The sequence below is a fragment of the Staurois parvus genome, unplaced genomic scaffold (assembly GCF_062004578.1).
Source record: "Staurois parvus isolate SC_StPar_1 unplaced genomic scaffold, SC_StPar_1.0 ptg000446l, whole genome shotgun sequence".
Taxonomy (NCBI): Eukaryota; Metazoa; Chordata; class Amphibia; order Anura; family Ranidae; genus Staurois; species Staurois parvus.
Genome location: NW_028318242.1, coordinates 2,073,338 through 2,094,982, shown reverse-complemented (window position 1 = coordinate 2,094,982; position 21,645 = coordinate 2,073,338). Strand labels below are relative to the sequence as shown.

Genomic DNA, 21,645 nt, shown 5'->3' with positions numbered 1-21,645 from the left:
AGGTTCTAGGCCTTCCCTGCTGTATTCAGCACTGAAAAAAGGTTTTACCTAGAAATATACTTTAAATTATGAAAAAAACATCCAATGTATTAATATTATCACATATTTTTCATTAATTGCTTTCCCGATGCCCTATAGCAGATACGTTAACGGAAATAAGTATTTGATCCCATGCTGATTTTGAATGTTTGCTCACTCACAAAGAAATGATCAGTCTAAAAATTGAATGGTAGGTGTATTCTAACAGTGAGACATGCATTCCTTTTTGTTGTTATTCTCCAACAAATTATGCACTGATTTGCATGTTCATGAGGGAAATAAGTATTTGATCCTCTATCATTCAGCAGGATTTCTGGCTACCAGGTGTCTTTCATACAGAAAACAAGCTGAGATTAGAAGCAGTCTCTTAAAAGGAGTGCTGCTAATCTCATTTTGTTACTTGTATAAAAGACACCTGTCCACAGGAGCAATCAAACAATCAGATACCAAACTCTCCACCATAGCAAAGACCAAATAGCTGTCCAAGGATGTCACAGACAAGATTGTAGACCTACAAAAGGCTGGACTGGGCTACCAAACTATCGCCAAGCAGCTTGGTGAGAAGGTGATAACGGTGCAATCATTCGCAAATGGAAGAAACACAAAACAACTGTCAGTCTCCCTAGGTCTGGTGCACCATGCAAGATCTCACCTTCTGGAGTGTCGATGATCATGAGAACAGTGAGGAATCATCCCAGAACTACATGTGGGGATCTTGTCAATGATCTCCAGGCAGCTGGGACCACAGTCAGCAAGAAAACAATTGGTAACACACTAGGCTGACAAGGATTGAAATCCTGCAGTGCGCACAAGGTCCCTCTGCTCAAGAAAGCACATATCCAGGTCCTTCTGAAGTTTGCCACTGAACATCTGAATGATGCAGAGGAGGACTGGTTGAAAGTGTTGTGGTCAGATGAAACCAAAATCGAGCTCTTTGGCATCAACTCAACTCGCCATGTTTGGAAGAGGAGGAATGCTGCCTATGACCCCAAGAAAACCATCCCAACTGTCAAACTTGGTGGTGGAAACATTCTGCTTTGGGGGTGTTTTTCTGCTAAGGGGACAGGACAACTGCACCGCATAAAAAGGACGATGGACGGGGCAATGTACCGTCAAATCTTGGGTGAGAACCTTCTTCCCTCAGCCAGTTCATTGAAAATAGGTCGTGGATGGGTGTTCCAGCATGACAATGACCCAAAACGCACAACCAAGGCAACAAAGGAGTGGCTCAAGAAGAAGCACATTAAGGTCTTGGAATGGCCTAGCCAGTCTCCAGACCTTAATCTGATTGAAAATCTGTGGAGGGAGCTGAAAGTTCGAGTTGCCAAACATCAGCCACCAAACCTTAATGACTTGGGGAGGATCTGCCAAGAGGAGTGGGCCAAAATCCCTCCTGAGATGTGTGCAAACCTGGTGGCCAACTACAGGAAACGTCTGACCTCTGTGATTGCCAACAAGGGATTTGCCAGCAAGTACTAAGTCATGTTTTGTGAAGGGGTTCAAATACTTATTTCCCTCATGAACATGCAAATCAGTGCATCATTTGTTAGACATGTATTTCTTTAGAATTTTTTGTTGCTATTCTGTCTCTCAGTGTTACAATACACCTACCATTCTATTTTTAGACTGATCATTTCTTTGTGAGTGGGCAAACATTCAAAATCAGCAGGGGAGCAAATACTTATTTCCTTCACTGTATACTGCTACAGGGCGGCAGGGGTGTGCAAAATCAAATGTACATATACGTGATTTTGCATCTCCGCATAGGGGGCGCACGTGAACCCTACCCGCGCCACTGTTCATGGCCTTGGCTGTCAATCACTGGGTCCCGGCTGGTGATTACTCGCCAGCACCCAGTGATCGCCGAGCATTACCCACAGAGGGAGAGAAGTGTATGTAAACAATACAGTTCTTTCCCCTGTCAGCTCCTGCACACTGCTTTGTATGGCTGTGCATAGCACAGCCATACATAGCAGTGTGCTTACAGTTGAAAGCACTAACACAGCACACAGTTAACCCTTTGATCACCCCACATGTTAACCCCTTCCTGCCCAGTGCCATTAGTACAGTGTCAGCGCTTTTTATTAGTACTGATCACTGTCTTGGTGTCACTGGGGATGTCAGTGACACCAAGTCAGTTCCCACCAGTGTCAGAATGCCCCCCCGCAGTCCCGCTATAAGTTGCTTATCGTCACCATTACTAGTAAAAATATTTTTAAACATCCCAGTATATATATCGCCATTTGTAAATGCTATAACTTTCATGTAAACCAATTAATTTACAGGTATTGGGATTTTTTTTTAGCAAAGACATGTAGCAGAATACATTTTGGCCTAAATTTATGATGAAATTTGATTTGTAAAATTTTTTTTACTCGACATGTTTAATAGCAAAACGTCAAAAATATTGTTTCTTTATCAAAATTGTCAGTCTTTTTTTTTTTTTTTTTTTTTTTATAGAACAAAAGATAAAAAATGCAGAGGTGATCAAATACCACTGAAAGAAAGCTCTATTCGTGGGGGAAAAAAAAGGACGTAAATTTCATTTGGGTGCAGCGTTGCACGACTGTGCAATTGTCAGAATAACGCAGCGCCGTAAAACAAAAAATGGCCTGGTCAGGAAGGGGGGTAAATCTTCTGGAGGGCAAGTGGTTACAGTTTATCTGTGGTCCAGATTTAATATCATATATTCATTTCAATATTGTATTTCAGTTATTTCTAGCTTACTCCTATTAATCTGAAAGATCTTGAAGTTTGCAATCTACAGGTGAAACTCGAAAAATTAGAATATCGTGCAAAAGTTCATTTGTTTCAGTAATGCAACTTAAAAGGTGAAACTAATATATGAGATAGACTCATTACATGCAAAGCAAGATAGTTCAAGCCGTGATTTGTCATAATTGTGATGATTATGGCTTACAGCTCATGAAAACCCCAAATCCACAATCTCAGAAAATTAGAATATTGTGAAATGTGCAATATTCTAGGCTCAAAGTGTCCCACTCTAATCAGGTAATTAAGCCATAACACCTGCAAAGGGTTCCTGAACCTTTAAATAGTCTCTCAGTCTGGTTCAGTAGGAATCACAATCATGGGAAAGACTGCTGACCTGCCAGTTGTGCAGAAAACCATCATTGACACCCTCCATAAGGAGGGAAAGCCTCAAAAGGTAATTGCAAAAGAAGTTGGATGTTCCCAAAGTGCTGTATCAAAGCACATTAATAGAAAGTTACGTGGAAGGAAAAAGTGTGGAAGAAAAAGGTGCACAAGCAGCAGGGATGACCGCAGCCTGGAGAGAATTGTCAGGAAAAGGCCATTCAAAAGTGTTGGGGACTTAAACAAGGAGTGGACTGAGGCTGGAGTCAGTGCATCAAGAGCCACCACACACAGATCCTGGACATGGGCTTCAAATGTCGTATTCCTCTTGTCAAGCCGCTCCTGAACAACAAACAACGTCAGAAGCGTCTTACCTGGGCTAAAGAAAAACAGACCTGGTCTGTTGCTCAGCGGTCCAAAGTCCTCTTTTCTGATGAGAGCAACTTTTGCATCTCATTTGGAAACCAAGGACCCAGAGTATGGAGGAAGAATGGAGAGGCACACACTGCAAGATGCTTGAAGTCCAGTGTGAAGTTTCCACAGTCTCTATTGATTTGGGGAGCCATGTCATCTGCTGGTGTTGGTCCACTGTGCTTCATTAAGTCCAGGGTCAACGCAGCCACCTACCAGGAGATTTTGGAGCACTTCATGCTTCCTTCCGCAGATGAGCTTTATGGGGATGCTGGACTTCCAGCAGGACTTGGCACCTGTCCACACTGTAAAGCACCAAAACCGGGTTCAATGACTGTGGGATTACTGTGCTTGATTGGCCAGCAAACTCGCCTGACCTGAACCCCATAGAGAATCTATGGGGCATTGCCAAGAGAAAGATGAGAGACATGAGACTGAACAATGCAGAAGAGCTGAAGGCCGCTATTGAAGCATCCTGGTCTTCCATAACACCTCAGCAATGCCACAGGCTGATAGCTTCCATGCCACGCTGCATTGAGGCAGTAATTGCTGCAAAAGGGGCCCAAACCAAGTACTGAGTACATATGCATGCTTATACTTTTCAGAGGTCCGATATTGTTCTATGTACAATCCTTGTTTTATTGATTGCATGTAATATTCTAATTTTCTGAGATTGTGGATTTGGGGTTTTCATGAGCTGTAAGCCATAATCATCACAATTATGACAAATCACGGCTTGAACTATCTTGCTTTGCATGTAATGAGTCTATCTCATATATTAGTTTCACCTTTTAAGTTGCATTACTGAAATAAATGAACTTTTGCATGATATTCTATTTTTTTGAGTTTCACCTGTACATCCTTGAATTCTGTGGCATGTATTCACGAATCTGTGTAGGCAGGCACTGCTGTGTCACAGAACCTGCCTTCTGAACTATGAGGTGCTAAGAGGAGAAATTTCAGGAGATGAAATCAGTACAGGAATCACTGCTTGCAGGCAGCAAGGTACCATGGGATATGTAGTCCTTAGAGTAAACAGCAGAGGACAAGCTGCAAAGTCTGGGAATTTGTGGAAAGTGATTATCAGCAGATAGGCAGCCATAACAACATGAAAAAAGATTTTTCAAGTAAGCTTATATTGGATTTCCAAAAATGACTATTGTTTGTATTGCTATTTCAATGATTATGTTCTAAAATGACAGTGTATGCCGTGACTATCAAATTCTTTTAAGGAATGTAATACTTGTGAAAGTATAGTACCATTAAATAGGAAACACTTCTTACTCAAATCAATATTGGAATTTTCAAGCAACGTGGATTGTTGTATTTCATAATCCACCTTACCTACATTATGTTGTAAAATAATAGTTAAATATAAAAATGACAGTTAAAAAAAACACACACACACAAAAGGACTCACTGCAGCCAGTAACACATAGTAAACTGTATTGTAAATCTGTTGTCTAGACTATTAAGTTTACACCTGGTATATTTTGGAAGTTGGAAGGAATGTTTCACTTTTTCTCCAGAAAGCCCTTTTAATCCTTGGTTTCCTGCAAGTTACACATGGTCCTTGCATCAGAGCATTGAGCCTAAGGAACATATGGAGGCGGCTTCTCAACAGGTAAGACCATGTTAGAGTCGTACTGTGAATGCAGATTTGAAGCCAATCCATTCACAGAGTTGGAGTGGGGTGGATGAGGAATGTCATCTGATAATGAGATATCTGCAGAGGAAGTTGCTGGATACGAACCTGAAGGCTGTGAAACAGTAACAACATTTTACATTAAACATGCTTGTACACAATATTGCATTTTCTTTAAAAATATTATTACTGAATATGTTGCACCAATAAATTTACACATGCTATTTATGAAGGATAAAGTGCAAGTTCATGTTTCAAGTCCAGCCCCCCACCTTTGGGTCCCTACTTTCTCTGATGGCTGCAGCCCGGCCAGTATAAATTTAGAGCTGGGATGCCAGTGCCTATGCCTTCACATTACCATACCATAGACTTGAATGGGACATACTATCAAGAACCACATCAAATTCAAGCCTATATAATGTTAGTGCACTGACAACCCAGCACTAGATTTTCTCAGATGGCACAAGAGGAGGTAAATAAAGGCCTCGGGGTAAAGGCTGGCCTGCTGGTTCCATTGAGAGGATTAGGTAGGGTGATTGGAAGGACTTTGTCCCAAACTTTAATTGTACTTTTATTATATAGTAGTTTATAATAGAGATCAAAAGTAGCAACATTAAATTAAAAAAAAAGCCTATTAATTTGATTTTGTATATATTTTTCTTTGTATTTTTATATCCAGTCATTAGGTGGGGTTGTTGGCTTTTTTTCAGATGTTTGCCAGGGACTCCTTTGCCCCTCTTTTTAAAGTGGTTCTAAAGTTATAAGATTTTTTTACCTTGATCATCAGTTAAAAAAAAACCTTACACTTGTTTTTAATGTATTCCTATTTACTTATTATATTAACCTATTTATTAACCCTTAGCTAACCCTAATCAACCCTAATTACCTCTGCTCCCCCCTTTAGATATTATTTTTTGATGATTTTTTTTATTTCTTCTTTTTTTAACCTTAATATTTAAACTTTTTTTTTATTTTGTTCAATAAATTGGTAAAAATATACAAAAATAACTGGTCTTTCAAGTACAGTTCAGAGGCCTAGGTTTGGTGCTTGGACATAATAAGGCTGCTGGTGGACTCCCTGGGCCCACCCAGATTATCTGGACTTGCTGTCTCAAGGACCTGTGAACAATCCTGTTTCTTCATGGCTGTGGAAACCCAGGATCTAAACGATGGAGGTCTTTCGGATTTGTTTATTCCTACCCTTCTGAATACTAGGAAGTCACCTTTCTGAAAGATCTACCATCACACTTGGAAAACATACTTTGGGGCAAGGCATAGATGTTTTTCTCCAGGAGTTGTTTGGATCAGTCCTTGCCCTAAGTACTACTAAGGATGAGTTCTCAGCTTCTTCTAGGCCCTCTTTGCATCTCGTTCCTAGGAAGAGTGTTTGCTCAGGGGGTTGTACACATTGTTCTTTCTGTGTGTACTCCATTGACTCTGTGGAACCTAAGTATAGTTTTGCTGGTTTTCAGAAACTGCTGCTGAAAGCCTCCCTGCCCTTAAAAATTGATCTTCCTCATTGCCATTACTTCTGTTTGCAGAGTTTCTGAACTTTTGGCTTTGTAAGGTACAGTTCCTTGTGTTACATAGGGATAAGGTTGCTCTGAGGCCTTGGACCTCCTTTTAAACAAAGGTAATTTCCTCCTTACACCTTAACCATGACATTGTCCTTCAATGTTTCTGTCCTAAACACCCTATGGAAAATTGCTCCTCATTTCTTAACTGTTGTTCAAGAGGTGAGAGACTACTTTTCTGCTACAGCATCCATTTGTCAGTCTGCATCCCCCTTTTTAGCTTGAGGACCCTTATGAGGGGCAGTCCGCTTCTCAATCCACCATTGCTAGGTGGATTCATCTCCTAATCACTTAAGCCTAAGACCTTAGTTTTCTCCTTTTATTGTGCAAGCACATTCTACTAGAAGTCTCAACCCTGCCATAGACAGACTGTATCGGCAGGCTATTTGTACTGAAGTTGATTGCGTGATCGACTTCAGTACAACCAGCCAGAAGTGATCATTGTATTCTGCCGGCTGCTGTCAGAATACAAAAGCTCCGCAGGAGGGATTCCCCCATTGGCACAATGTAATTTTCTTACCTGCAACCTGTGATGGAAGCAGAGAAAATGGCTTAATGTATGGCCTGCCTCAGGGCTTCTTGAGCCCTTCAGCATCAGGTCTCTGTTTCTCAGGACTGTAGGACTGCCACCTGGTCTTCTGTAAATATATTTGATAGTTTTTACCAGTTGGATGTTCAGGCCTCAGCAGATGCCAGCTTGGGCTGCAAGACCTTCTGCTAGCCCTGTAACTGAATCTCTCCTTCTTTTATTTTTTTGGTTTGGAGTTCTTGGGACTGTTGCCCACATCTCCTGATTGCTTTTGGGTGTCCCGGTGATCTAAGAATTTAGCTAATCCTGTGTCTTGTGATGTACAATAAGAAAATTGGATTTTTGACTTACCCGTGAAATATGAAGGACATCACTGGACCCATCCCTCAAAAATCCTATTTTTTACTTTTATGTCTTTTTGTCTATAGATGACATGGAAAATTTAATTTTTGTAAGACACTGGGGTGGAATTATTAAAGGCAAATAGACTGTACACTTTGCAAGTGGGATTGCTCCAGAGCTTAGTACATAAGGTGAAACTTCACTTTGCCAAGAATAACCAACCACATTCAAAGGAAAAAAAAACACCAATTTTGCTTGCACATGATTGGATGATGGAAATTAGCAGCGCTTCCCTCAAAAGCTCTGGAGCAACTGCACTTACAATGTGCACAGTCTATTTGCCATTAGTAAATGAACCTCAATATTTCTAATAGCCTATCCCCAAAACAATTTGTTTTGCTTTTTATGTTTAATAATGGCATGGAATAAAGATATAAGGGCTGAAGTGGTTATTATGCAAAATTTGATATTTACCTGACAAAAAAAAAATATTTTTGTTTAAGTTTTATAAAAACAAAGATGTAACTTGCGAGCCACTCACTGCTATTACAGGATCGCAAACATACAACACATCCTCATTAAATGTGCAAATAATTAAAAAACATAAAAACAATATGTTGCGCTCCTTCTTTGAATATTAAATAAATACAAATTTCCAATAAATATATAAAAAAAATCAATATTAATAAACTTGTAAAAAACAGAAAATCATGTGAAAATGTCATCCCGTGCTCATCATACAAAAAAATATATAATATAAAAAATATAATATATATAAAAATTAATCAGTCTTCAATGAAAAAAATATATGTGACTTCCCAGTGAATCAAATCAATAATTCCAGGTGACGACCCCTGATGAAGCCGCGTGACCAGTGGCGTAACGTGTAGGGGAGGGGCTACGACGTCACTGGCTATTCGAGGACGACAGGTCTACACAAGGCAGGCAGTGTTTGGGATGCTGTTGATGTATTGTTTGGTGATATAAAAGCGGTTTTTACACTATTTAAATGTGAGTGCAACTGGTACTTTAATAAAGCACTGTTTTTTAAAAAAGATAAAAGCACCATTTTTGGCAATTTTCTTTCCACTGAGGGCACTTGCCAAGGAAAGGAAAGCAGGAGATGAGCAGTATAAGAGGGAGATCCCAGCAGGAATAGGAGATGGGAATCAGCCTGAGAAGGACCCACCACTCTTTATATGGTGCAACAAACATCAGTCCCATTGAGTGGACAAAAAGCGTTATTAGCCTTTTACAGGCTAATCTGGAGAGGGCACCTGCCAAGGAAAGGAAAGCAGGAGATAAGCAGTATAAGAGTAAGATCCCAGCAGGAGTAGGAGACGGGAAGCAGCCTGAGAGGGACCCACCACTCTTCATATGGTGCAACAAACATCAGTCCCATTGAGTGGACAAAAAGCGTTATTAGCCTGTTACAGGCTAATCTGGAGGTGAGCGCACATCTTATACTCACTAAGGAAGTTACCTGGATTTGATTCACTGGGAAAAGTCACATATATTTTTTTCATTGAAGACTGATTAATTTTTATATATATTATATTTTTTATATTATATATTTTTTGTATGATGAGCACGGGATGACATTTTGATTTCACATGATTTTCTGTTTTTTACAAGTTTATTAATATTGATTTTTTAATATATTTATTGGAAATTTGTATTGAGTTAATATTCAAAGAAGGAGCGCAACATATTGTTTTTATGTTTGTTTAAGTCTTAGCCATAATAAAAGGCAAAATTGCTAAAAATATTTTCTTGAAATATCCAGCTTACATTCTTTGTATAAGTACACACACACACACATTTGAAGACAACCAGGCTGCTGAAAATCAACACTATGAAAAAAGTGCAATGAACGATGCACATAAAATTAACCATTTAATGGACTGATTTAAATATAACATCAAAAAACTGCCTTTTGGATCCACCTGCTAAAGACCATCAATGATCTGAGGTTACCTGCAGTGGTAGTGGATATGATGCATAGGAAGGAAGGGAGGAGGATGGAGAGCAGAAACCAGTGTACGTCAGGATCTGTTGTGCTGGGTTATAAAGTATCTGTGGCGGAGGTGAATTAAAGTTGAGTTGTGAAATTGGTGCCTAGAAGAGAGAGGGAGAAAAAAGACATAAAATTAGAAGTGCATTATGGAAAATAAGGATAAACAAACATCTTTTGCACACCAGGGAAATGCTTTACTGAAGACTTTAATATATTTACTATCAATATGTACCGATATGTTTCAGGCCGCTTATGATCCCCCTTATCAGGTAAGTTTTACAATATTTAGTATAAAGTATTTTTTTTTTTTAATCCTTCCCATGTTTTAACCTTTTCACGCCTAAGGGTAAAACAAATCTTAATGCCTAAGCACAATTTTGCAACGTTGACATGTGTTAGTAAAACTGTACATATCACAACAACTTTGTACATCCAGGTGAATAATACCGCATTTTTTTCAGGACAAATTGGGCTTTCATTTGGTGATAAATGGTAATGGATATCTCATGATCTTTTTTATTATCAAAGGAAAACTGGCCCAAATAGTAAAAAAAAATAATTTTTTTTATTTAGCTGTGTGTTTCTTGTTACTACCATAACCTACCACCAACGAACAACCCAAAATAAATTCTCCAGCTCCTGATGATCGCAGCGATATCATAAATGTGTATGTTATTTGTTGTTTGTACCCGTAGTACAGCCCAGAAACAATAGAGCGCTTTTTTTTTTTACCCAAAACACACTGACACTAATACCAATTATTTTTAAATCCTGACCTTGACGCAAACAATAACCCTGGCACTGAACTAGATCAAACCTTGATCTAGGTATTTTTTCTTTATTTTTTATTTTATTTTGTAATATTTATTTATTTATCTTTTTTTTTTTTTTATAAAATTTTTTTATCTCTATGCCAGGATTTAGAGAGATACAATGTATCTCTCTTCTCCATTCATAGAGAGAGAAAAAAAACAAGGGGGCCGGGCTGCACAGTGACTGATCACTGTGATAGCCAATCAGAGCCTATCACAGCAATCATGTGACCCAGAATCAGGAGTCCCGGGTCCTGATCGTTAGAACGTGACCCGGGGCTCTCAGTGACACTGTGGTCTTTGTGCTGGGAGCGCGCTGAGCAAATATGCGGCCCCACGGAAAAAAGCCCAGTTCTGTGAGGCCGCATACTTGTGTGATGTCGGCGTCAAGGGGTTAATGATACTAGTTGCATATTTTTGTTCTCACTCTGCTTAAACTGTTACTAAACCCAGGACCCTGCATTCACTATATCTGCTCTCCCACAGAACACACAACATGGAAATGCAATTATTTGGTAAATATAAACTGCTAAATACATTTTCCCATCAGCAGTTTAAGCAGTCTTGTGAATTCTATCAGTGTTCAGCAGAGCACTGGTTAAACTTTGTAGGAGGAATTTTCTTTCTGCTCTAAGAGGATGCAGAACCCCTGACCTCTGTCTGAACAGTGCTGATTTGCCCTGTGCTGATCACATGATCTCTCCCAAGAAAAAAAAAAACCCTCTAGCAATATACACCAAGGTTCCACAGTGAGTATAACAAGCATGCTTTACTGCATATACAGACTGATTTTACTGTTGTGGGTTTAGTAACACCTTTATCAGCCACATAAGCAGTGGGTTTTTTTTTTTTGTTTTTTGATTTGTAGACTATGAAGGAACAGTAAAGTAGAAATGTTGTATAAAGCATAACACAGAGCCTAAGTATGAAATGAACGAATAAGGCTGCCCCCTTGCACATATAAATAACAAACTAAGCAAAAAAAAGGTTTTTACATTATTTACACTCCAGTAACATTATCAAGCATAAATTTTTATCCAAAAAGCATTGAAAACTGTACATTCTCTTTATTGGCAAGTATACAAGAGTTTTGTAAACTCAAAAAAAATTGTAAAGACAATAGAATCTAATGCTTTTTGTGAGTGTAATATGTCAAGAAAACAAAGAGTAGGGGGATGTGATATATATATAGGCCAGGGATAAGTGTGCAAAGTGAGGTCCATTGATATCATGTAAGAAAACAAATCTAGCAGAAACTAAAAAAATCAGCAAAGCCCCAAAGTTTACAAAGTGGAATAAAAAAAGAGAATAAAAATAGAGACCTTCTTTGTCATGAGTGGAGTCTGCACACCACCTGATAGTGCCTGGACTTTGTGGGTAATTATTCAATATGGATGCTGCAAGACCACATTTATTACATAGAAATATTTAATTTGATGTTGACAGACTCCTTTTTTTTTTTTAAGCGAAGTTTATTGAAACAAAGTCAAATCCAGGGTAGAGAAATGACATATGAGAACAGAACAGTTCACAGTGTATGACAAGCCAGAAATGCTACCAATCCATTTTTGAGCAAACAGGTACAGAGCGAATGTCACATCACTGAATGAAAGCATGACTTTTAATAAATCAAGACAGCCTATGAAATAACAGGTCAATAGGGGAGAGGACAATCTTCCATGGTCGCTGACGCTTGCCACAGACAGGGTCTGACATCAAGCACATTTTATGTAGATTAAAGTGTTACTAAACCCAGGACCCTGCATTCACTATATCTGGTTTCCCACAGTACACACAACATGGAAGTGCAATTATTTTAGTAAATATAAACTGAATAAATATGTTTTCTCATTAGCAGTTAGAGCAGTCTTGTGACTTCTATCAGTGTTCAGCAGAGCACTGGCTGAAGCTTGTAGGAGTTTTCTTACTGCTCTAGGAGGATGCAAAACCCCTGACTTCTGTCTGGACAGTGCTGATTGGCTCTGTGCTGATCACATGCACTCTCCCAAGAAAATAAAACCTCTCTAGCAGTACACACTAAACTGAGCATGTGCAGAATGGCTACGGTTCAGCCTGTCTTATCAAAAGATAAGACATGGACATTTGAACAAGAGGAAGAGCAAAGAAGTCCGGATCAAACTGCCTTTTTACACAATGCAGAGGATTAAACCCTTAGGTTCAACAGTGAGTATAACAAGCATGCTTTACTGCATATTCTGACTGATTTTACTGTGGTGGGTTTAGTAACACTTTAATAGGGGTATGATTTTATATGCAGTAAAATGTAAAGCTGGGAAAGTTTTTGGGGGGCACTAAGAGAATGCGAATTGTAAAGCCTCTTCTCGTTGACCATCATCTAGGTCGCCTACATCGGCCTCCCACTTCTCCAGAGCTTTGCTTGGGTAATCATCCAGCTACATATTTAAAGCATGGCATACGACGATGCAGGCAAATGGGAACTTTGTGTCACACATGGTGGCAATGCCCTATAGCAGTGATGGCGAACCTTTTTGAGCCCGAGTGCCCAAACTGCAACCCAAAACCAACTTATTTCTTTCAAAGTGCCAACACTGCAATGAAACCTGAATATCGAGCTTTTGGTTTAGAAAAAACAACTCGTACAGTAGTGCAAACTAATTAACAGTACAGAGATGACCAGAGACTGCGGACACAGTACAGGGATGACCAGAGACTGCGGACACAGTACAGGGATGACCAGAGACTGCGGACACAGTACAGGGATGACCAGAGACTGCGGACACAGTACAGGGATGCCCAGAGACTGCAGACACAGTACAGGGATGCCCAGAGACTGCGGACACAGTACAGGGATGACCAGAGACTGCGGACAGTACAGGAGATGACCAGAGACTGCGGACAGTACAGGAGATGACCAGAGACTGCGAACAGTACAGAAGATGACCAGAGACAGCGGACAGTACAGGAGATGACCAGAGACTGCGGACAGTACAGGAGATGACCAGAGACTGCGGACAGTACAGGGATGACCAGAGACTGCGGACACAGTACAGGGATGACCAGAGACTGCGGACAGTACAGGGATGACCAGAGACTGCGGACACAGTACAGGAGATGACCAGAGACTGCGGACACAGTACAGGGATGACCAGTGACTGCGGACAGTACAGGAGGTGACCAGAGACTGCAGAAAGTACAGGAGATGACCAGAGACTGCGGACAGTACAGGGATGACCAGAGACTGCGGACAGTACAGGAGATGACCAGAGACTGCGAACAGTACAGAAGATGACCAGAGACAGCGGACAGTACAGGAGATGACCAGAGACTGCGGACAGTACAGGAGATGACCAGAGACTGCGGACAGTACAGGGATGACCAGAGACTGCGGACACAGTACAGGGATGACCAGAGACTGCGGACAGTACAGGGATGACCAGAGACTGCGGACACAGTACAGGAGATGACCAGAGACTGCGGACACAGTACAGGGATGACCAGAGACTGCGGACAGTACAGGGATGACCAGAGACTGCAGAAAGTACAGGAGATGACCAGAGACTGCGGACAGTACAGGGATGACCAGAGACTGCGGACACAGTACAGGAGATGACCAGAGACTGCGGACACAGTACAGGGATGACCAGTGACTGCGGAAAGTACAGGGATGACCAGTGACTGCGGAAAGTACAGGAGATGACCAGAGACTGCGGACAGTACAGGAGATGACCAGAGACTGCGGACAGTACAGGAGATGACCAGAGACTGCGGACAGTACAGGAGATGACCAGAGACTGCGGACACAGTACAGGAGATGACCAGAGACTGCGGACACAGTACAGGAGATGACCAGAGACTGCGGACACAGTACAGGAGATGACCAGAGACTGCGAACAGTACAGAAGATGACCAGAGACTGCGAACAGTACAGAAGATGACCAGAGACTGCGGACAGTACAGGAGATGACCAGAGACTGCGGACAGTACAGGGATGACCAGAGACTGCGGACACAGTACAGGGATGACCAGAGACTGCGGACAGTACAGGGATGACCAGAGACTGCGGACACAGTACAGGGATGACCAGAGACTGCGGACACAGTACAGGGATGACCAGAGACTGCGAACAGTACAGAAGATGACCAGAGACTGCGGACAGTACAGGAGATGACCAGAGACTGAGGACAGTACAGGAGATGACCAGAGACTGCGGACAGTACAGGGATGACCAGAGACTGCGGAAAGTACAGGAGATGACCAGAGACTGCGGACAGTACAGGGATGACCAGAGACTGCGGACACAGTACAGGAGATGACCAGAGACTGCGGACACAGTACAGGGATGACCAGAGACTGCGGACAGTACAGGGATGACCAGAGACTGCGGTAAGTACAGGAGATGACCAGAGACTGCGGACAGTACAGGAGATGACCAGAGACTGCGGACACAGTACAGGAGATGACCAGAGACTGCGAACAGTACAGAAGATGACTAGAGACTGCGGACAGTACAGGAGATGACCAGAGACTGCGGACAGTACAGGAGATGACCAGAGACTGCGGACAGTACAGGAGATGACCAGAGACTGCGGACAGTACAGGGATGACCAGAGACTGCGGACACAGTACAGGGATGACCAGAGACTGCGGAAAGTACAGGAGATGACCAGAGACTGCGGACAGTACAGGAGATGACCAGAGACTGCGGACACAGTACAGGAGATGACCAGAGACTGCGGACACAGTACAGGAGATGACCAGAGACTGCGGACACAGTACAGGAGATGACCAGAGACTGCGAACAGTACAGAAGATGACCAGAGACTGCGGACAGTACAGGAGATGACCAGAGACTGCGGACAGTACAGGGATGACCAGAGACTGCGGACACAGTACAGGGATGACCAGAGACTGCGGACACAGTACAGGGATGACCAGAGACTGCGGACACAGTACAGGAGATGACCAGAGACTGCGGACACAGTACAGGGATGACCAGTGACTGCGGACAGTACAGGGATGACCAGTGACTGCGGACAGTACAGGGATGACCAGAGACTGCGGACAGTACAGGAGATGACCAGAGACTGCGGACAGTACAGGGATGACCAGAGACTGCGGACACAGTACAGGGATGACCAGAGACTGCGGACAGTACAGGGATGACCAGAGACTGCGGACACAGTACAGGGATGACCAGAGACTGCGGACACAGTACAGGGATGACCAGAGACTGCGGACACAGTACAGGAGATGACCAGAGACTGCGGACAGCACAGGGATGACCAGAGACTGCGGACACAGTACAGGGATGACCAGAGACTGCGGACAGCACAGGAGATGACCAGAGACTGCGGACAGCACAGGGATGACCAGAGACTGCGGACAGCACAGGGGTGACCAGAGACTGCGGACAGTACAGGGGATGACCAGAGACTGCGGACAGCACAGGGATGACCAGAGACTGCGGACAGCACAGGGATGACCAGAGACTGCGGACAGTACAGGGATGACCAGAGACTGCGGACAGTACAGGGATGACCAGAGACTGCGGACAGCAAAGGGATGACCAGAGACTGCGGACACAGTACAGGGATGACCAGAGACTGCGGACAGCACAGGAGATGACCAGAGACTGCGGACAGCACAGGGATGACCAGAGACTGCGGACAGCACAGGGGTGACCAGAGACTGCGGACAGTACAGGGGATGACCAGAGACTGCGGACAGCACAGGGATGACCAGAGACTGCGGACAGCACAGGGGTGACCAGAGACTGCGGACAGTACAGGGGATGACCAGAGACTGCGGACAGCACAGGGATGACCAGAGACTGCGGACAGCACAGGGATGACCAGAGACTGCGGACAGTACAGGGATGACCAGAGACTGCGGACAGCACAGGGGTGACCAGAGACTGCGGACAGTACAGGGGATGACCAGAGACTGCGGACAGCACAGGGATGACCAGAGACTGCGGACAGCACAGGGATGACCAGAGACTGCGGACAGTACAGGGATGACCAGAGACTGCGGACAGTACAGGGATGACCAGAGACTGCGGACAGCAAAGGGATGACTGCTGACCTTTGGGGAGGGAGGGGGAGCGGGTACCTGAATTTGACAGGTACCCGCTCTTACTTCCGCAGAGTTTTTTTTTTTATCTTACCTGTTCCTTTATCCAGCCGCGCGTTGTCTTCCCGGCTTCTGTAGTGTGGGCGGACAGCCGGATGCCCAGTGCGCATGCGCGAGAAGCGCTGCGCTTTGTGATTGGTCCGGCGGCTTCTGGGATCTGTCATGTGTCCCAAGTACCGCCTTACCATTCACAAAGAGCACTGCTTCTTGTGCATGCGCACTTGGGACCCGGCTGTCACGCACACTACAGCCGGGAAGACAGCGCGCCGCTGGATTCTCCTGGCGTGCCCACAGATAAGGCTCGGCGTGCCGGCTGTGGAACGCGTGCCACGGGTTTGCCATCACTGCCCTATAGTGACTAGAATTTGGATCAGAATATTTAACTTTATCTAATAAGTGACGGGTGTAAATATCCGCAGATCACCAGAAGCAGCCCTTTTTCATAAGCTACCTGATGAGGTTCGAAAGAAATCTGTGAAACGTATTACTTACATGTTCCTGGCAGCACGTATCACTATAGCTAGGCATTGGCAGCAGTTGGTTAAACTATTTGATTATGTAAAGCAAAAGCTCAATCGGATAATGGTCAATGACAAACTCACCTGTACCCTTCATAATAACACTAAGAAATCTGACAGGGTGTGGGACCCATGGATTCGGTACTTGCCAGCTTCATAATCGGCTTCTGGATTACCTCTCTTTTTCTCCACCTTCTTTGTTTTGTCCCTCTCTTTTCCTCCTCTGCCTCCCCCCCCCCCCCCAAATCAAATTACGGCTTGAACTATCTTGCTTTGCATGTAATGAGTCTATCTCATATATTAGTTTCACCTTTTACGTTGCATTACTGAAATAAATGAACTTTTGCACAATATTCTAATTTTTCGAGTTTCACTTGTAGTTGGCATGGGACATTAGGAAGCCAATGCTGGGCAAAGTTACATAGTTCAAAAAAAAAAAAAAGAAAAAAAAAGCAGTAAAAACAGAGCATGATGATGTCACGTACTTAAACTCAGTCCTACACGTTTTTCTGCAAATGGCATCTTCTGGGGCAAGATGTTACTTGGTTTATATAACTGAGAAGCATTTTTACTAGTTTTACACCATGCAGTTCCCCTGGTTTTTCTTTTAACCATTAGCCGCCCGGCCAATGGCCGAATGGTGGCGTGCAAAATTCATTAGCGTTCCGGGTGGACGCCATATGACATCCTCGCAGGCATGCGCAGTTTGCACGCCTGCAGAGCCGCGCAGCGGCACGATCTGTCACCGGCCGTGTACCTCGGATATAGCCGATGACAGATCTGAGTACCGGCACCGTTGCCGATACCATGTGACCTGCTGTGACCAATCACAACAGGTCACATGACAGTTGTATACAATGGATGACTTCATTCATGCCATCCATTGTATACTAGAGTGTGTAGCTGTGATTGGTCACAGCGATCACATGCACAAGCTGGGCTAATCACAGCCCAGCTGTGTCATGTGATTAGCTGTGGCCAAATTACAGCTAAGCAAAAAAAAACCCTGAATGAATCGATGTCATTTAGGTAAATGCTTGCTTATAGCAAAGTATTTCTTTGCTATAAGCAAATTGTGTAAGAAAAAATAAAATAAAAATACTGATCACTTCCCCAAAGTAGTACAATGTTACTATGGTAACATTGTACTACTTTGGTCATAGTGAAATATGAAAAACAAATGGCAAAAAAAAAGAAAAAAAATGTAATAAAAAATTTAAAATAATAAAAAAATGATATATTTTTTTTTCATACTGTCACCAGTCAGTGTCCCTGATCACCGCCATGCCAGTAATATGATGACGCTGTACTGCACTGGTGACAGTATGTAAAAAAAAAAAATAATGAAAATAATTTTTTTCATTTTCCAAAAAATTATGACAAAAAAATACAACTTCAGAAAACTCGCCATGCCTCTTATGAAGTACGTCAGACTGTCTACTCTGCAAAAAGGGGTCATTTGGGGGATATCTGTACTGTCCTGACATTCTTGGACCTCAAGATATTAGATTGGCTGTCAGTACTTCAGGATTGATCAATATTCAGATCTATCCCATAGTTTGTGAACTCTATAACTTTCCTACAAACTAAAAAATACATCCTAATTTGGGTTATTTTCACCAAAGACATGTAGCAGAATACATCTTGGCCTAAATTTATGAAGAACAATAATTTATTTGCAAACTTTTATAACAGAAACAAAGAAAAACGTGTTTTTTTTTTCAAAATTTTCGGCCTTTTTTTGTTAATTTAGCAAAAAATAAAAACCCCAGTGGTGATTAAATACCACCAAAAGAAAGCTCTAGTTGTGTGAAGAAAATGATAAAATTTTAGTTTGGGTACAATGTTGTATGACCGCGCAATTGTCATTCAAAGTGTGAGAGCGCTGAAACCTGAAAAATGGCCTGGGCAGGAAGGGGGTAAAAGTGCCCGGTATGAAAATGGTTAATTATGCTACACTGTTGTATTGGAGGATGATCCGTAAGTCCTGACCTGAAGTGGAGATAGTGGGCAGCTCTGTGGTGGAAGCCTGGCCATATAACAAGCTCATTATTACTGCTCTATAATAGGAGGTCAAAGTGTTCTGGTAAGCAGAAGCCACTTAGTGTTTGGTGGAGGTACACATTGGTGTATGAATATATGGACACTTGCTGAAGATTTCATACTGTTCATATTTGGCACTTTGTTGGACTTTTTTCACTTTCACTGGACTTTATTGATAGAATTAAATTCACTAGTTTTATTTGTTATTTACAAATTGCACTATATTGTATACACAGCACTTTTTTTTATATTAATAACTTTATTAAGCCAGAAGGCCAAAATCTTTGCCAATATTTTTTCATCAGTTTATAGAAAGGAGATACAGTATATTGAGTTAATGAAGTTGGTGAAAAATGTGTTTTGGAGGTGTATATATATTGGAATAGAATCTTACCAGTTCTGCCATTACCCTAGCTTCCCCTCTGGAGTTTGTGCAGCAAACCTCCCATGCACCAATGGCATGGGAGGTTTGCTGAGCCCTAACAATTTTTGCTAAGTAGCATTTTGTTTGCTTCCCTTCTTCATAGAATGCCTGCTCATTAAAAAGAAAAATTTCTACTGAAGAATTGGCCTATCGGACCAGATTGGTTGTGTGGAAAGCTAAGCCTGCTGTGCAGAGACAGTAGGATCGAATATATATTACTACTCAGGTTTTTGCACCTGTTGAGATATTTGTGATTCATGTTCCCTAGAGGTATTTTGAACAGCCCTGATTTTAGAGATAAATACTCTCAGGAGAAATGCTTTGAAAGTGTCCCACAGGAGTAAATAATCAGGAAACTGTGCATGATTAGCAAAGAAATCATCTGTTTCTCAATCACTTCAGGTGAGGGAAAAAGATTTAGCCAAAATGCATTTAATTTCCAGGGAGTTTCAGGCAAATTGATCAATGGTTTGCAGAAATTCATGCTATCAATGGAGAATGGTCATAAATGCCTCTTGGGGCGTAACAGAGGTTAGTTGACAGGGGGAGTCTCTATACATAAGCCTATCCTGGAATAGGTTTTAGAGAAAGTTGACATTCATGAGAGTGTTGATCCCTCCAGAAATCAGTCCAGCCCACTTCCAAAAGAAAATGGTAACGTGTGATACCTTTTATAGTTAGGGCCTGTTTTAACCAGGGAGGAGGAAAGGGGGCGGTTGAGTGCTTGTCCAGATTGGGGTTGATTTACCCATTGAAGTCACTCAAAAGAAAGAGTGGTACATCTGTTTTATCTAGTAGAAAGGACAGTATTTGACTTAACACCATAGTAGATAAGCAAGGAGGAATATACAGTTTGCAATGTATAAATATATCTACCCTCAACCTCAGCAATATAGGCAAGTTCTTGAAAATATAAAGATTTACAGTATATATCAGAACACTGACACCTCTGCAATATTATGAACAAACAGAATGGTATGCATGACCTATCCAAGAGTAATGGAGACAACTTAAGCTATCTTTCATAAATTGAGTCTCTTGGAGCCCACAGATTGCAGGGTGATATTTGTGGAGAACAATGTTGACCATGTGGTCAGTGCACATATCAAGAGTTTATTTTCTGGTTAATGTAACATTATATCTCTTTATATATAGTCAATGGAAAACTCATTCTTAATTATACACCCTATTATTTGTATTGCCCCACATATACTTTAAAACAGAGTTGGACAATGTACAGCAGTGGTCTCCAAACTGCGGTCCAGGGGCACTATTAAAATCACTGACACCAACTAATTCCAGTTTTACCAACGATGGGGCACAATTCCCACCGATGACACCCAACGATGGGGCACAGTTCATCCCAATGATACCAAGAATGCTTAGAAAGTTTGGAGACCCCTGATGTACAGTTTTATAGCCAGATTTCTTAGAAAACAAATCCTACCATATCCTTAAAAGCTCCAAGAACAGCCGCAGTGATACTGCCAAGGAAGAGGCCAACAATATTCAGGACAGTGCAGGTCCACAGCAGACGGTATAAGTGAACAACATCCTGGCAACTGTTTACACCAACAAATTCATAGTAGCTGCCAGATTGTTCTGAACTGCCAAATAAAAGAATACAAAACACTTGTCAGATTACTTCTGAGATGTTAATGAACTTTAAAAATATATCCAAGAAAACAAGCAACAGCATATTCCTCTACCATAATGTTTACCATGGTCCTTGCCATAAAATTTTGTTATATACAGCACTATACAAAACTTTTAGGCATGTTATATGGTAAAACAATATTTGTACTAGATGGGTATTTTATGTCTTCTGGATTAGTGTGTAAAGTGTATTTCAGAGTTCCAAACATTACTTTTGCAACAAGTAAAGCAATGCAGTAAGATATTTGAATATCCCAACACAGCAATGGTAACCTAGTATTAGACGATTTCCAGTTATAAAATGTAAGATCATTGTAGGAATATAGCCTGATGCTTGATTTAGTAAATATCACAGGTGCTAATGATCAAGGACATAATGAGGTAGATTTACTAAAGGCAAATAGTCTGTTCGCTTTGCAATTTTC

At 41.9% G+C, this 21,645-nt stretch overlaps 1 protein-coding gene across 1 annotated transcript in view; it reads right to left on the bottom strand.

Annotated features, from left to right (window-relative positions):
* Window positions 1-4,975: 4,975 nt before the first annotated feature.
* Window positions 4,976-21,645, bottom strand: part of TMEM255B (transmembrane protein 255B) — a 68,633-nt gene continuing 51,963 nt past the window's right edge. Inside the window, exons 7-9 of the mRNA XM_089688093.1 lie at window positions 21,012-21,171; window positions 9,614-9,754; window positions 4,976-5,306 (exon numbers count right to left, since the gene is read on the bottom strand). Coding sequence (XP_089544219.1) covers window positions 5,139-5,306; window positions 9,614-9,754; window positions 21,012-21,171 — 469 coding nt within the window. The 3' untranslated portion in view covers window positions 4,976-5,138. The remainder of the gene's footprint in view (window positions 5,307-9,613; window positions 9,755-21,011; window positions 21,172-21,645) is intronic.